Source organism: Berghia stephanieae, chromosome 11 (assembly GCF_034508935.2).
Source record: "Berghia stephanieae isolate SIO BIC M18660-M18661 chromosome 11, UCSD_Bste_1.3, whole genome shotgun sequence".
Lineage (NCBI taxonomy): Eukaryota > Metazoa > Mollusca > Gastropoda > Nudibranchia > Aeolidiidae > Berghia > Berghia stephanieae.
In genome coordinates this window covers 36,571,378-36,588,540 of record NC_088370.1, presented here as the reverse complement: position 1 = coordinate 36,588,540, position 17,163 = coordinate 36,571,378, and the positions used below count along the sequence as shown (strand labels likewise).

The window sequence follows — 17,163 nt, the reverse complement described above, 5'->3', positions numbered from 1 at the left end:
GGGGTATTTTGGGAATTTGGGATTTGTATTTATAATGGGAATAATAGTGTTTTAGTATATTGGAGGGGTAGTATGGAAGTGGTTATTGTATTTATAGATGGGAATAATAGTGTTGTTAGTATATGTGAGGGGGTGGGAAGTGGTATTTGTATTTTTAGATGGGAATTTAATATGTTGTTAGTATATGTGAGGGGTAGTATGGGAAATGGTATTTTTTTATAGATGGGAATAATATGTTGTTAGTATATGTGGAGGGGTAGTATGGAGTGGTATTTGTATTTTTAGATGGAAAAATAGTGTTGTTAAGTATATGTGAGGGGTAGTATGAAGTGGTATTTGTTTTTAGATGGGAATAATAGTGTTTTAGTATAAGTGAGGGGGGTAGTATGAATGGTATTTGTATTTATAGATGGGAATAATATTGTTGTTATATATTGGAGGGGTAGTTTTGGAAGTGGTATTTGTATTTTTAGATGGGAATAATAGTGTTTTAGTATATGTGAGGGTATTATGGGAAATGTTTTTTATTTTTAATGGAATAATAGTGTTGTATATGTAAGGAAGGGGTAGTATGAAGTGGTATTTGTATTTTTAGATGGAATAATAGTGTTGTTAGTATATGTGGAGGGTATTATGAAGTTGTATTTGTATTTATAGATGGAATAATAGTGTTGTTAGTATATGTAGGGAGTAGTATGGAAGTGGTATTTGTATTTATAGATGGGAATAATAGTGTTTGTTAGTATATGTGAGGGGTAGTATGGAAGTGTTATTTGTAATTTAATGGGAAATAATATTGTTGTTATATATGTGGAGGGTGTAAGTATGAATTGGTATTGTATTTTTAGATGGTGAATAATAGTGTTTTAGTTTATGTGGATGGGGTAGTATGGAAGTGGTATTTGTATTTATAGAGGAATAATAGTGTTGTTAGTATATGTGGAGGGTGTAGTATGGAAGTGGTATTTGTATTTTTAGATGGGAATAATAGTGTTGTTAGTATTATGTGGAGGGGGTGTATGGAAGATGTTATTTGTATTTTAGATGGAATAATAGTGTTGTTAGTATATGTGGAGGGGGGTAGTTGAGAATGTGATTTTATATTTTAGAATGGAATAATATGTGTATAGTAATGAGGGGTAGTATGAAGTGGTATATTGATTTTTAGAAATGGAATAATATTTGTTAGTATATAAGGAATATGAAGGGGGTTTTTATTTTTAAATTGGGGAAAATAATATGTAAAAAAATAAGAATTAATGGAAGGTGGTATATGTAATATTACAAAATTTACATGGGAATAATAGAGAAGTAAGAAAAAGTGGAAAGGTTAATAATGAAATAATTTGAATATAGAATTATTTAAGATTTGAATAATATTAAGTATAGGGATGGGTTAAAAATGAATTTAAAAGTAAAATATAATTAATAATAGATATGTTAAATAATGTGAGGGTTAATATGTAATAATGATAATAATTAGAAGTTAATAATCATATGTTAGAAAATTGATGTTAATTAAGGAATTTTTATTTGTATTTTAATTGGAAAATATTTTTGATAGTAAATGTGGGGGGTTAAATAAGAATATTATATGAATTAAATATTGTCAAATAAAATAATGTAAAGTATATGTGGATGGTTAATAAAGGAAGAGAATTTGAATTTATATGTTAATAATATTTTAATAGAATATGTGATGGGTTTTAAGGAAGTGGAAAAGTATTTTCATAGAATTTCAACAATATAAGAAAGACAAAGAGGTTGTTACGAAAGTCTTTTTAAATATACTTTAATTGAAATAATAATTTTTAAATATATGTGGGGGAAATAAAAGTAATTTAAAATTGAAATTTTTAAAAAGATTAGTTGTTTAAGAGGGGGGTGTAATAATTGTTTTTGAATTTTAGATTGAAAAAAATTAAAAAAGTATCAGAGGAGGGGGGAAAAAAGTAATTTTTATTTGTATTTTTATATGTTAAAAAAATAAGATGTAAAATGTGATGGTTTCTTAATAATATTATAAAGTAATAAAAGATTTCAAAAAAAAGATTTGTTAGAATTAAGTGAGGGGTATTTGGAAATTGGTAATTGAATTATAGATTGGAAATAATAAGATTTAAAAATGTATTTTAGTAAATATATAAATTAATGTAATTTAATATTTTAAAAAAATTTAGTTAGTAATGTGGATGGGTTTTATAATGATGTTTTTTTAAAGATGGAAAAATATTTTATGTATATGTGAGGGGTAGTATGGAAATTTTTTTTTATTTTTAATTTGAATAATAGTTTTTAGTATAAGTTTGGGGGGGTAGTTATGAAGTTTATTTGTATTTTTATAATTTAATAATAGTTTGTTATATAAAATTTGGGGGGATAAGTAATTTTATTAAAAAATAATAAAACAGAAGACGAACCCAGTGGGTTTAACAGTCCTATTACAAGAAAAAACTCATTTCCACCACTAAAGAACGACCCCAGAGGCTGTAAACAGTCCAAATTTCAAAGAAACACTCATTTCCACCCCTATAAAACCACAGAGGCCCGGTTACTACAGTCCTATACAAAACAAACACTCATTTCCACCCTATAAGAACGACACAGAGGCTGGTTATAACAGTCCTATAACAAAGAAAAAACTCATTTCCCACTATAAGAACGACCAAAAGAGCTGGTTACTACAGTCCTATTACAAAGACAAAAACTCATTTCCACCACTATAAAAACGACACAGAGGCTGTTACTACTCCCTTTTAAAAAACAAACACCATTCCAACTAAAAACAACACATAGGCTATTACACACAATTCCAAATACAAAACTCATTTTCCCCCACTAAAGAACGACACAAGGCTGGTTTACTACAGTCCTATTAAAAAGACAAACACTCATTCCACCATATAAAACACACAGAGGTGGGTTACTACGTCCTACTTAAAAGACAAAAACTCATTTCCACCACTATAAGAACGACACAGAGGGTGGTTACACGTCATTACAAAGAAAAACTCATTTCCACCAATAGAAGACACAGAGGCTGGTTATACAGTCTATTACAAAGAAAACTCATTTCACACTATAGAACGACACAGAGGTGGTTATACAGTCCTATACAAAGACAAAAACTCATTCCACACTATAAGAACGACACAGAGGCTGGTTATACAGTCTATTACAAAAACCATTTACACCAAAGACGAACAACTGTACTCATCCACAAACAAGACACTCATTCCATTAAAGAAAAAATTTCACATCATAAAACAAAATACCATTCCATAAAGAACGACACAGAGGCGGGTTACTACAGTCTATTACAAAGACAAAACTCATTTCACCACTATAAGAACGACACAGAGGCTGGTTACTACAGTCCTATTAAAAACAAAAACCATTTCACCACTATAAAAGACACAGAGCTGTTCTCACATCTATAAAAGACAAAAACTATTTCACACTATAAAACGACACAACTGTTACTTACAGCCTATACAAAGCAAAACTCAACCCCATCAATAAGAACGACACAGAGGCTGGTTACTACAGTCCTATTAAAAGACAAACACTCATTTCACAACACTATAAGAACGACACAGAGGCTGGTTACTACAGTCCTATTACAAAGACAAAAACTCATTTCACACACTATAAGAACGACACAGAGGCTGGTTACTACAGTCCTATTACAAAGACAAAAACTCATTTCCACCACTATAAGAACGACAAGAGGCTGGTTACTACCAGTCCTATAACAAAGACAAAAACTCATTTCCACCAACTATAAGAACGACACAGAGGCTGGTTACTACAGTCCTATTACAAAGACAAAAACTCATTTCCACCACTATAAGAACGACACAGAGGCTGGTTACTCAGTCCATTACAAAGACAAACACTCATTTCCACCACTATAAGAACGACACAAGAGCTGGTTACTACAGTCCTATTACAAAGACAAAACTCATTTCACCACTATAAGACGACACAGAGGCTGGTTACTACAGTCCATTACAAAGACAAACACTCATTTCCACCACTATAAGAACGACACAGAGGCTGGTTACTACAGTCCTATTACAAAGACAAAACATTCATTTCCACCACTATAAAACGACACAGAGGCTGGTTACTACAGTCTATTACAAAGACAAAAACTCATTTCCACCACTATAAACGACACAGGCTGGTTACTACAGTCATATACAAAACAAACAATATTTCCACATATAAGAAGACACAGGCTGTTACACAGTCTATTACAAAAAAACACCATTTCCACCATATAAGAACGAACAGAGGTGGTTACTACAGTCCTATTACAAAGACAAAAACTCATTTCCACCACTATAAGAACGACACAGAGGCTGGTTACTACAGTCCTATTACAAAGACAAAAACTCATTTCCACCACTATAAGAACGACACAGAGGCTGGTTACTACAGTCCTATTACAAAGACAAAAACTCATTTCCACCACTATAAGAACGACACAGAGGCTGGTTACTACAGTCCTATTACAAAGACAAACTCATTTCCACCATATAAGAACGAAAGGGTGGTTATACAGTCCTATCAAAGACAAAACTCATTTCCACCATATAAGAACGAACAGAGGCTGGTTATACAGTCCTATTACAAAGAAAAAATATTTCCACATATAGAAGACACAAGTTATCAGCTTTAAAGACAAAACTCATTCACATATAAGAACGAACAGAGGCTGGTTATACAGTCCTATTACAAAGACAAAAATCATTTCCACCACTTAAAACGACACAGAGGTGTTACTACAGTCCTTTACAAGACAAAACTCATTTCCACCACTATAAGAACGAACAGAGGCTGGTTATACAGTCTATTACAAAAAAACTATTCCACCACTATAAGAACGCCAGAGTGGTTATACAGTCCTATACAAGACAAACTATTCACCACTAAAACGAACAGAGGTGGTTACTACAGTCCTATTACAAGACAAAACTCATTTCCACTATAAGACGACCAGAGGTGTTACTACAGTCTTTACAAACAACTCATTTCCACCATAAAGACACGAGGTGGTTACTACGTCATTACAAGACAAATCTTTCACCATATAAGAACGACACAGAGGCTGTTATACTCTATTCAAAGACAAATCATTCCACATAAAGAACGACCAGAGTGGTTACTACACTATTACAAAGACAAAACTCATTTCACACTATAAGAACGCACAGAGCTGGTTACTACAGTCCTTTACAAGACAAAACTCATTTCCACTATAAGAACGACCAGAGGTGGTTACTCAGTCTATTACAAAGACAAATATTTCACACTAAAGACGACCAGAGGTGGTTATCAGTCCTTTACAAAGACAAACATTTCACCACTATAAAAGACACAGAGGTGGTTATACAGTCTATCAAAGACAAAACTCATTTCACCTATAAAGAAGAGGCTGGTTATACAGTCTATTACAAGACAAACCATTCACCACTAAAAGACACAGAGGGGTATACAGTCTATTACAAAAAAACTCATTCACACAAGAACGACACAGAGGTGGTTACTACAGTCTTACAAGAAAATTTCCAATATAAAAGAAGAGTGGTACTCAGTTATTACAAAGAAAATTTCCAACTTAAGACGACAAGTGTTAGTCATAAGAAAAAAAAACTCATTTCCACCACTATAAGAACGACACAGAGGCTGGTTACTACAGTCCTATTACAAAGACAAAAACTCATTTCCACCACTATAAGAACGACACAGAGGCTGGTTACTACAGTCCTATTACAAAGACAAAAAACTCATTTCCACCACTATAAGAACGACACAGAGGCTGGTTACTACAGTCCTATTACAAAGACAAAACTCATTTCCACCACTATAAGAACGACACAGAGGCTGGTTACTACAGTCCTATTACAAAGACAAAAACTCATTTCCACCACTTAAAGAACGACACAGAGGCTGGTTACTACAGTCCTATTACAAAGACAAAACTCATTTTCCACCACTATAAGAACGACACAGAGGCTGGTTACTACAGTCCTATTACAAAGACAAAAACTCATTTCCACCACTATAAGAACGACACAGAGGCTGGTTACTACAGTCCTATTACAAAGACAAAAACTCATTTCCACCACTATAAGAACGACACAGAGGCTGGTTACTACAGTCCTATTACAAAGACAAAAACTCATTTCCACCACTATAACTCATTTCCACCACTATAAGAACGACACAGAGGCTGGTTACTACAGTCCTATTACAAAGACAAAAACTTTTCCACCACTATAAAACGACAGAGGCTGTTACTACATCCTTTACAAACAAAAATCTTTCCACCACTAAAGAACGACACAAGCTGTTACTACAGTCCATACAAAGACAAACTCATTTCCACCACTATAAAACGACACAGAGCTGGTTACTACAGTCCTATTACAAAGACAAACACTCATTTCCACCACTATAAGAACGACACAGAGCTGGTTACTACAGTCCTATTACAAAGACAAAACTCATTCCACCACTATAAGAACGACACAAGCTGTTACTACAGTCCTATTACAAAGACAAAAACTCATTCCACCACTATAAGAACGACACAGCTGGTTACTACAGTCCTATTACAAGACAAAACTCATTTCCACCACTATAAGAACGACACAGAGGCTGTTACTACAGTCCTATTACAAAGACAAAAACCATTTCCACCACATAAGAACGACACAGAGCGTTACTACATCTATTACAAAGACAAAAACTCATTTCCACCACTATAAAACGACACAGGCTGTTACTACAGTCCTATTACAAAGACAAACACTCATTTCCACCACTATAAGAACGACACAGAGCTGTTACTACAGTCCTATTACAAAACAAAAACTCAATTCCACCACTATAAGAACGACACAGAGCTGGTTACTACAGTCCTATTACAAAGACAAAAACTCATTCCACCACTATAAAGAACACACAGAGCTGTTACTACAGTCCTATTACAAAACAAAAACTCATTTCCACCACTATAAACGACACAGAGGCTGGTTATACAGTCCTATTACAAAGACAAAAACTCATTTCCACCATATAAAACGACCAAGCTGTTACTACAGTCCTATTACAAAAACAAAAACTCATTTCCCCACTATAAAGAACGACACAGAGCTGTTACACAGTCCTATTACAAACAAAACTCATTCCACCACTATAAGAACACACAGAGGCTGGTTACTACATCCTATTACAAAGACAAAAACTCATTTCCACCACTAAAGAACACACAGAGCTGTTACTACAGTCCTATTACAAAGACAAAAACCATTTCCACCACTATAAAACGACACAGAGCTGTTACTACAGTCTTACAAACAAAAACTCATTCCACCATAAAGAACGACACAGAGCTGTTACTACAGTCCATTAAAAGACAAAACTCATTTCCACCACTAAAAAACGACACAGAGGGTTACACATCCTATTACAAAACAAAATCATTCCACACATAAGAACGACCAAGCTGGTTACTACATCCTATTACAAACAAAACTCATTTCCACCACTATAAAACGACACAGAGCTGTTACTACATCCTATAAAGACAAAAACTCATTTCCACCACTATAAGAACGACACAGAGGCTGTTACTACAGTCTATTACAAGACAAAACCATTTCCCACATATAAACGACACAGAGGCTGGTTACTACAGCCATACAAAACAAAACTCATTTCCACCACTATAAAACGACACAGAGGCTGGTTACTACAGTCCTATTACAAAGACAAAAAATCATTTCCACCACTATAAGAACGACACAGAGGCTGGTTACTACAGTCCTATTACAAAGACAAAACTCATTTCCACCACTATAAAGAACGACAACAGAGCTGGTTACTACAGTCCTATTACAAAACAAAAACTCATTCCACCACTATAAGAACGACACAGAGGCTGGTTACTACAGTCCTATTACAAAGACAAAAACTCATTTCCACCACTATAAGAACGACACAGAGGCTGGTTACTACAGTCCTATTACAAAGACAAAAACTCATTTCCACCACTATAAGAACGACACAGAGGCTGGTTACTACAGTCCAATTACAAAGACAAAAACTCATTTCCACCACTATAAGAGCGACACAGAGGCTGGTTACTACAGTCCTATTACAAAGACAAAAACTCATTTCCACCACTATAAGAACGACACAGAGGGTGGTTACTACAGTCCTATTACAAAGATAAAAACTCATTTCCACCACTATAAGAACGACACAGAGGCTGGTTACTACAGTCCTATTACAAAGACAAAAACTCATTTCCACCACTATAAGAACGACACAGAGGCTGGTTACTACAGTCCTATTACAAAGACAAAAACTCATTTCCACCACTATAAGAACGACACTGAGGCTGGTTACTACAGTCCTATTACAAAGACAAAAACTCATTTCCACCATCATAAGAATGGCAATGACAATGGGAGTGAGTGATAAGTACAATAACACAAAGGTAAGAATGCACATAAAAGAATTACAAAGACACCTACTGACTTCCACTTTGAAACGATACATCACAATAGATATAATGCGGTTGGATAAAAAAAAACTCACAGCATTGCCATCCGGAAGTATAACGGACCAACACACGAAACTATGTGTCACCTTGAACGTTAAAGTCTTGTTCATACCGTTTACTGAGAATTACTCATATAAACGAGGATGGCAAAAAAAAAAAAACAACCAATAACAAAGACCCGAATGACGTCATCTTCGTTCTACCTATAGATAGTATGCAGATGACGTCACTCAGGCCTTTGTTATTGTTTTTGCCATCCGCGTTTGTGAGTTGTTCTCACTAAACTGTATTAACCAGACTATAAAATTTCATGGTTACACAGAGTTTGTGTGTTGGTCCGTTATACTTCCGGATGGCAATGTTGTGAACTCCTTGGCCAAGCGCATTCTATCTATAGATAGTTCGAAGATGACGTCACTCAGGTCTTTGGTTTTTTGGGGTTTTTTTTTTTGCCATCCGCGTTTATGAGTTGTTCTCACTCAATCGTATTAACCCGACTATAAACATTCAAGGTTACACACAGTTTTGTGTGTTGGTCCGTTATACTTCCTGATGGCAACGTTATGAGCTTCTTGGCCAAGCGCATACTATCTATAGACAATGGATTGAAAGCTTCACTTGAATCAACGAAGACAGGTAGATAATGTGGACGTTTCGGGTTTCCCTTTCATCAACAAAACACTGAATGAACCACTAAAGACGAATGAGCGATGTGAGATTGTTGATTGGCATTCTCAAATCTCTCGTTCTTCTTAAGTATTTCACTTATCGTGTTTTGTTGATAAAGTTGAAACCCGAAACATTCATAGTATCCGTCTTCGTTCATTAAATTCCAGTTCCTATTGCTATGTATTTGGTGGAGCTTCAAGCACAATATTTTTACTACAGGGAATGAGATTAGCGGAAGAGTAGCGCCCCTTGATTGGACGTCACCCATAGTCTGTGACGTCACCGGCGGAAAAGTTATTAGAGAGAGAGAACGTCATGTTGGTTGTGCGCATGCGTCTCTCGTCCTCGCCCCGCAGACTATGGGTGACGTCCAATCAAGGGACACTACTCTTCCGCTAATCTCATTCCCTATAAAACAAAAGAGGTGTGTAATGTGTTCAGCGCTGGAAGGCTGCCATTCACAGAGCTCTTAAAATGATTGCATTTTACGGCTGTTTTAAGTGTTATTTCTATATGGGACGAATTCTATTTCATATTCAGAGGATTTCTTCTGACTTTGTGCTGTTTTTGACGAAATTTCGTGGATTTTAAACAATTAATTGAGCGATATTTTAAAGTTTTGTAAATTTTGCAAGGATTTTATCATCTTTTAATGCCATTTTTGTTTACATTTTTCGATTTTAAGGGAAAAAAACAACAGTGAGCTATTTTAATCTTATTACAACGGTCAACGATGAACACCGAGAATGACAACACCTAATTATTGTTATAACTATTCACCCCAACATCTTCGTACAATACGACACACAATTAATAATACACCGAATTTAGAAATAATTAACATTTTGAGATCTTTTGAATTATTCAAGACATACAGAAAAATAACAAAAAGAGGAAATAAAGGTGAAAGGAAACAAAAACAAAGACAAAGAGAAGCCAAAGAAAACATCAAAAACAACTCAGTCAAATTTAAAATGCAATAATTTAAATGCTACTAATAACAATGACGGAAGGCAACGGAAAACCACCGTCACTAACAAACTTTCCCAGGACATCAGCTGTCCCGAACACGTTGAACGTTTCAAACTGGTGCGAAATGAAACAATCACATTGGCCACGTGGAATATAGATAGTTCGAAGATGACGTCACTCAGGTCTTTGTTGTTGTTTTTTGCCATCGGCGTTTATGAGTAAAACTCACTGAACTGTATTAACCTGACTTTAAACGTTCATGGATACACACAGTTTTGTGTGTTGGTCTGTTATACTTCCGGATGGCAATGTTATGAGCTTCTTAACCAAGCGCATCCTATCTATAGATAGTTCGAAGATGACTTCACTCAGGCCTTTGTTATTGTTTTTGCCATCCGCGTTTGTGAGTTGTTCTCACTAAACTGTATTAACCAGACTATAAAAGTTCATGGTTACACAGAGTTTGTGTGTTGGTCCGTCATACTTCCGGATGGCAATGTTGTGAACTCCTTGGTCAAGCGCATTCTATCTATACGTATATTAAACCATTCTGGAAAATTTGAAAATGTTATTCAAGAACTGAAAAAGTTCCAAATTAACATCCTTGGAATCTCAGAAACGAAGTGGAAGGGAGAAGGAGTAGTTAAAGAAGATGATTTTGTATTGTATTTTGCAGGTGGAAAACATCATGAGAAAGGAGTTTGGAATTCTTTTAGACAAATCAACATCAAAGTGCTATTTAGATCAAGTTGCAATATCATAAGAGTTATTCTAGTAAAGTTGAAATTAAACCCATTTAATGTTAATATTATTCAAATATACGCCCAAACATTAGACATTGCCGTCATCAATAACAAACTTCATTAGTTCCATTGATGCTAAAAAATACATAGGTAAAATACTCACAACATGCACCAGCCAAATGTACATATCAATACACAAAACTGTATCATGTAACCATTAACCATATAGATAGTATGCGCTTGGCTAAGGGGCTCACAACATTGCCACCCGGAAGCATAACGGACCAACACGCAAAACTGTGTAACCATCAACTTTTATAATCTGACTAATACAGTTTAGTGAGAATTACCCATAAACGTGGATGGCAAAAAACAACAACAAAGACCTGTGTGACGTGATCTTCGTTCTACCAATCACTAACAGCCTGTCTAAAATGTTAACAAAGAGTTGAGTGACGTCATCTTCGTTCCTTCTATGAGATAACGAGAGGGGCTACGCTCTGAAGACCTATTTTATCGTCATTGTACACTTACCAATCAGTTCCAAGTCGAACGGAATGATTTGTTGTTTGGTTGGTCCAAAATGTGACGTCAGAACAGCTGACACAGCAGCACGGGATTGTGGGATAACTGGTTGTAGTTGTGGCATTTGCACTCCTTGGGTGCCGTATGAACTCGATTCTGTCACGTTACAAGTCGTGGGACAGGGGGTTTCTCCATTGGTGCCGTGACGGGCGCCGTCGTTGTTGTTGTTGTCTGATTGGCGGAATGTCGATTCTGTCTTTTGTGGGTCTACTTTCGATTTCAATTGCCACTCTTCCGGTTTCCTCAATGAGAAATTTTGTGCCATGTAAGCCGATATTCTCGGTACTAAATTTTGGGAGAAAGATGAGATAGTGTATTGGATTAAAACTATGAGATAGCACATTGGATTTAAGACTATGCGTTTTATTCAAACCATTCTGCCCTCTCTCTTCCCCCCCCCCCACCCCTCCCCTCTCTTGCCCACCCCACACAAAGTTCAAAATTCAAAATTCTAAATGTTTATTTTACGCCTTTCAAGGCCAATAACCATAACTTTTCTTTGAGCAAAATATATCATGATCATGATCAACAACAACAACAATAACAATTACAATGATAATAATAATAATAATAATAATAATAATAATAATAATAATATATAATAATAATAATAATAATAATAATAATAATAATAATAATAATAAATAATAATAATAATAAATAATAATAATAATAATAATAATAATAATAATAATAATAATAATAATAATAATAATCATAATAATAACAACAACAACAACAACAACAACAACAAGAACAATAACAACAACAACAACAATAATAATAATAAAATAATAATAATAATAATAATAATAATAATAATAATAATAATAATAATAATAATAATAATAATAATAATAATATCTGATTATTGCCATCCATTAGGTTAATTACCACTGTTCCTTTGACCCTACAGGTCAGAATCAACTCCATTTTGGACCCTTACCTTTAAAATCACCTTCTCCAGCGCTGATTACCAGTTTATCGTCATCGTCATTGTCGAAGCTGAAGGCCTTTGTGTCGACATGGTCGCCTGCTCTGCCCCTCAAACTGTGGTTGCTGTTGGTATTTTTTGCCTTCCTGCTGCTCTCGTAATATTTGTCACCATCATTTTCGTTGTTTGTGTTGTGATTGTATCTGTTATTGTTAGTCGTAGGATTGTGGCTGTTGTCGTTGATTTGGTCATTGTTGGTTTTCTCATTCTTATTGCGGCTGGTGATGATGCGATGGTCATGATTGCGGCTGGTGGTGATGCGATTGTCATGATTGCGGCTGGTGATGATGCGATTGTCATTATTGCGGCCGGTGACGATGCGATTGTCATGATTATAGCTTTTGTTGCGGCCGCTGCTGCTACTGTCATATAATTTGATATTGTTGTATGCACTTCCGCTGCGTTCACTCTCATTGTTTCCGGTTTTGTTGGTGTTGCTATGATCGGTCTTCTTGTTTTCATAATCATTATTCTTTATGTTATTGTTATCGTTCTTGTCGCTCACAGAGAAAGCTTGGCGACGAAGTATAAGGCTTGGGAAATCTTCAAGAGTAAGTTTGTGTACAAACTGACTCCTAGGCATCAGTCTCCGATTATGTCTGGGTTTCTTCTCGGATGCTTCGGTCGTCTCATTGTGGTTTTGTTTACTTCTGAGAGCGACTGTTGATTTATTTCTTCCCAACGTTGGCACTTCAAATTGTTTTTTCTCTCTGTAATATTTTGTGAAATTTCCATTTTGTTGGTTTTCTTTTGAAGATTGAACATTATTCTCTTTTTTCTTCAACTTTGTCAAACCATTCTCTGTGTTTTCCGATTTCCAACCCGTTGTAGAATCTATTTTCTGAGCTTCAAGTGAGTAATTCTTCAATTTGACAAGCCGAGAGCTAGCTTGGATTGTCCTTGCATATTTCGTTAGATTGTTATTCTGTTGGTTTTTATGTAAAACTGTAGAATATTTAAAAGCATTATGAACAGATGCTTTTGTTGTAAACCGTTGTTGCGTGTCTGAATTTAATGGAGCTGTGAGCGGACGAAGGTCATTTGCTGATGAATTTTTGTTTACATTTTTATGCTTTGGTTTTACTGGTTGCTTAATGTCTTCGTCATTTTCACCAACTCTAATGCTTTTCGGTGAATAATAATAAATGTGTGAAGGGTGTAAAACATGATTTGAACCAGTTTGGTCAACTTCTTTGTAAATGCTATGATGGGAAAGGTTTTCAGGCATTGTCATGTTATCTAGGTTTATAGAAACGTTAAGATTTAAACTGGGTTTCCGTTTAATTCGATTATTTTGTTCCAGATTTATTGGCTGACTTTCATTCTCCCCGTTTATTTTTGTAAAATCTGTTTGAGGTTGCTTGAAAGAAGATAATATTATCACCTCAAGGGATTCTTCATTCATATCACGTGTTGTATTATTCTCTTTTGATGTCGAGTTAGTGTTCTCCTGTAAATAGGGGATATTTTTGGCCACGGTTTGAATAATATTTGCTGACAGTTTGTCAGATTGCATAAATAGCTCTGAGGCGTCGGAGATATATTTTGTTTTTTTACTATCAAGGATTAGAGTGGTGCTTCCGTCTGGTTTTGCGGTGTCTTTCTTTAAAGATAATTCAGGTGTAGAGTTCAAAACTTTCATGCGTTGCTGATGACCAAGTGGGATGGATTTATTGAAGTTAATTTCTATGTTTCCTCGACCTTTGGATTCTTCGTTCTTACGGGTCATGTTAATATTTGGAGTCAAGTTTGATAAATTAGATTTAGTGATTGATATTTTTGTTTCTTGTGAATTTCTAGCTTCATTTAAAGCACTAGCATTTTTGGAAGAATGCTTGTTAGAACTATTAATGTTGCTGCCATTGTGTTTATTGTCAACGATCAATATTGCGGCTGTATGTTTTAAACGGCTATTTTTGTCAAGACTTTGGTCAGTATTCAAAGTAGGATCCCCATTTTTTGATGTTTTTTTGTTAGTTTTTAATTCTTTATCTCGACGGTAAGTGGAAAAACTATGAGAGCTATTTTTGAAACTTTTGTTTTCCATCTTAACATTTACACTTGGATCAGTGGTTACATTATTTATTAGTAAATCTTGGTGAATGGTTTTGCTGCTAAAACTACCAAAATTCTTATTTTGTATTGTGCCAGCATTACGATCGGAATTCGTTGTATTTATGCCTGTTTTTATTTCATTTTTCTGACTGATATTTGGACTAAATGTTAAATCTTCTAGAATGGCATCTTCTTCTTCTTCTTCTTCTTCTTCTTCTTCTTCTTCTTCTTCTTCTTCTTCTTCTTCTTCTTCTTTTTCGTCGTCGTCGTCGTCACCGCCATCGACTAGTTCTTTCTCACCTTGTAAATCGTTGGATTTTACAAAGTGATGCCTTTTACCATCTTCTCCCAATAATCGAGCCATGATATCCGATTTGGAATTCAAAGCATTCATGTCCTCCATTTGACGAGGGTTTTTGCTGTAAGAAGATGAATTCTGGGCAAACCCCGCAAAGGAACTACGGTACGATGTCATATCCGGTTTGACGTCATCATAGTCTACGATTTGGTTTTTCACGCTTGTGTCAAGTCGTTCTGATTTTTCTGTTGTTGTTTTTGAAAGGATATCTGACATTGTAGATGTGGATGCCTCTGTTGAAGTTTGTGACGATCCTTTGCTTATACTTTTGCTCAACGATCCTCGCAATACTCTTGAGTTTTCCTCATATTCCCTTCTACCACTTTTATTCTTCTTATCATTTACGGAAGAATTAAAATCTAATTTTTGGCTATAATTATTGCTTTGATTAAATTCATTAAAAAACGTTGACAAAACCCCGATGTGAGTCATCTCCGTGCTTGAGACACGTTCTCTCAAATTTGTCGGTAAAACATTGCGTTTCTTATCATACTTGAACTTTGAACTTTGACCTTGGCTCACTCCGTTCCGAGGACTGATTTTCTCCTCTCGTAAAAGACGTAGATCCTTGTCACCATCTTGCTTAATCCTACTCGAACGTTGATGTAAATAATTTGTGTTATCGTTTATATCATCAGGATCGTAATAATAAAAGTAGAATTTGTCTCCTGCGTCTTCAAACGTCTCATCGAAGTCTTTAGGGGTTGGACTCTTGTATTGATGATAACCCCCAGCGATGGGGTTGGGATTTTGGTTCAAAGGGGATTTTCTTGAGTTTTTTAATCGATATTTTCCGATATATTCATTCGATATGTGTTTACCTCGATGATTTATTAAAGTATCGATTTTATTATTGTGACGATTCGTGACTTTCAATTCAGTGCCTTTCAATATTTTATCATTAAAATTGTCTTCCCTTTTTGTTTTGCTGTCGTCCATAAGCCACAGTCCAAAGTATTTTCTGAGTATCCCGGATGTAGTCCAACTGTTACTAAATTTGTCTTGTCGATGATTGAACAATTTCCTCGTCATCCCTGCATTTGCTTTGTCAACATAATCCCTATCATACCACATCCTGGATTCACTAACTTTTCCACCAAGCCTATGGAGATTGTCTTTATGTTTGTCGACCTTTCCAAGATTCAAGGAATATTTCCTGGTCATTTCCTCAGACACAACAGGTCCATTATTGTCGTAATGAAAATATCTGTCATTTCCAGGAGCGGTGAATTTAAAACGTGAATAGGTTATATGAGGGGAAGATTCTGGTTTAGCTCTACGTGCAGTGGCGTCTTGTTGTGTTGTACTGTAGGGCACTGCCCCTATCCGCCGGGCAATCATTGGCGAAGTAATCAAAATCATAAAGAAAATAATATGTTTGGACGTGTTGGTAATCTTGAGTCGGATCATTTTTTTCTGGAAAGAATAGATAATATGTTTAATATTTTATTTCAATGTAATGCTATTTTTCATTTGCTAGTACCTAGAACTAGATCTTACTAGCGTTATCAAAATATGATGCGACTCCTCCTTCAATGCAATACCCGAGTCACATGGTCATAACGTCTCTCTTAAAGTAAACGTTTGGATTTGTAGTTATAGTCAAGTTGTACTGGAAGAAATTATTATTATTATTATTATATATTATTATTATTATATTATTATTTATTATTATTATTATTATTATTATATTAATTATTATTATTATATTATTATTATTATTATTATGTTATCATCATTTATTATTATTAATTTTTATTACTATTATTTATTATTATATTATTATTATTATTATTATTTTATTATTATATTATATTATTATTATTATTATTATTATTATTATTATATATATATTATTAATAATATAATAATAATAATTATTATTATTATTTATATATTATTATTATTATTATTATTATTATATTATTATTATTATTATTATTATTATTATATTATTTATTATTATATATTATTATTATTATTTATTATTATTATATATTATTATTATTATTATTATTATTATTATTATTATTTATTTTATTATATATATATTATTATTTATTATTATTATTATTATTATTATTATTATTATTATTATTTTTATTATTATTATATTATTATTATTATTATTATTATATATTATTATATATTATATTATTATATATATTATTATTATATATTATATATTATATATATATATTATATA

At 34.1% G+C, this 17,163-nt stretch overlaps 1 protein-coding gene across 1 annotated transcript in view; it reads right to left on the bottom strand.

The window, feature by feature from the left end:
* The window catches only part of LOC144956411 (uncharacterized), a 24,003-nt gene that overhangs the window by 5,186 nt on the left and 1,654 nt on the right, over nt 1-17,163 (bottom strand). Inside the window, exons 2-3 of the mRNA XM_078886913.1 lie at nt 12,497-16,373; nt 11,500-11,835 (exon numbers count right to left, since the gene is read on the bottom strand). Of these exons, the coding sequence (XP_078743039.1) occupies nt 11,500-11,835; nt 12,497-16,373 (4,213 nt within the window). The remainder of the gene's footprint in view (nt 1-11,499; nt 11,836-12,496; nt 16,374-17,163) is intronic.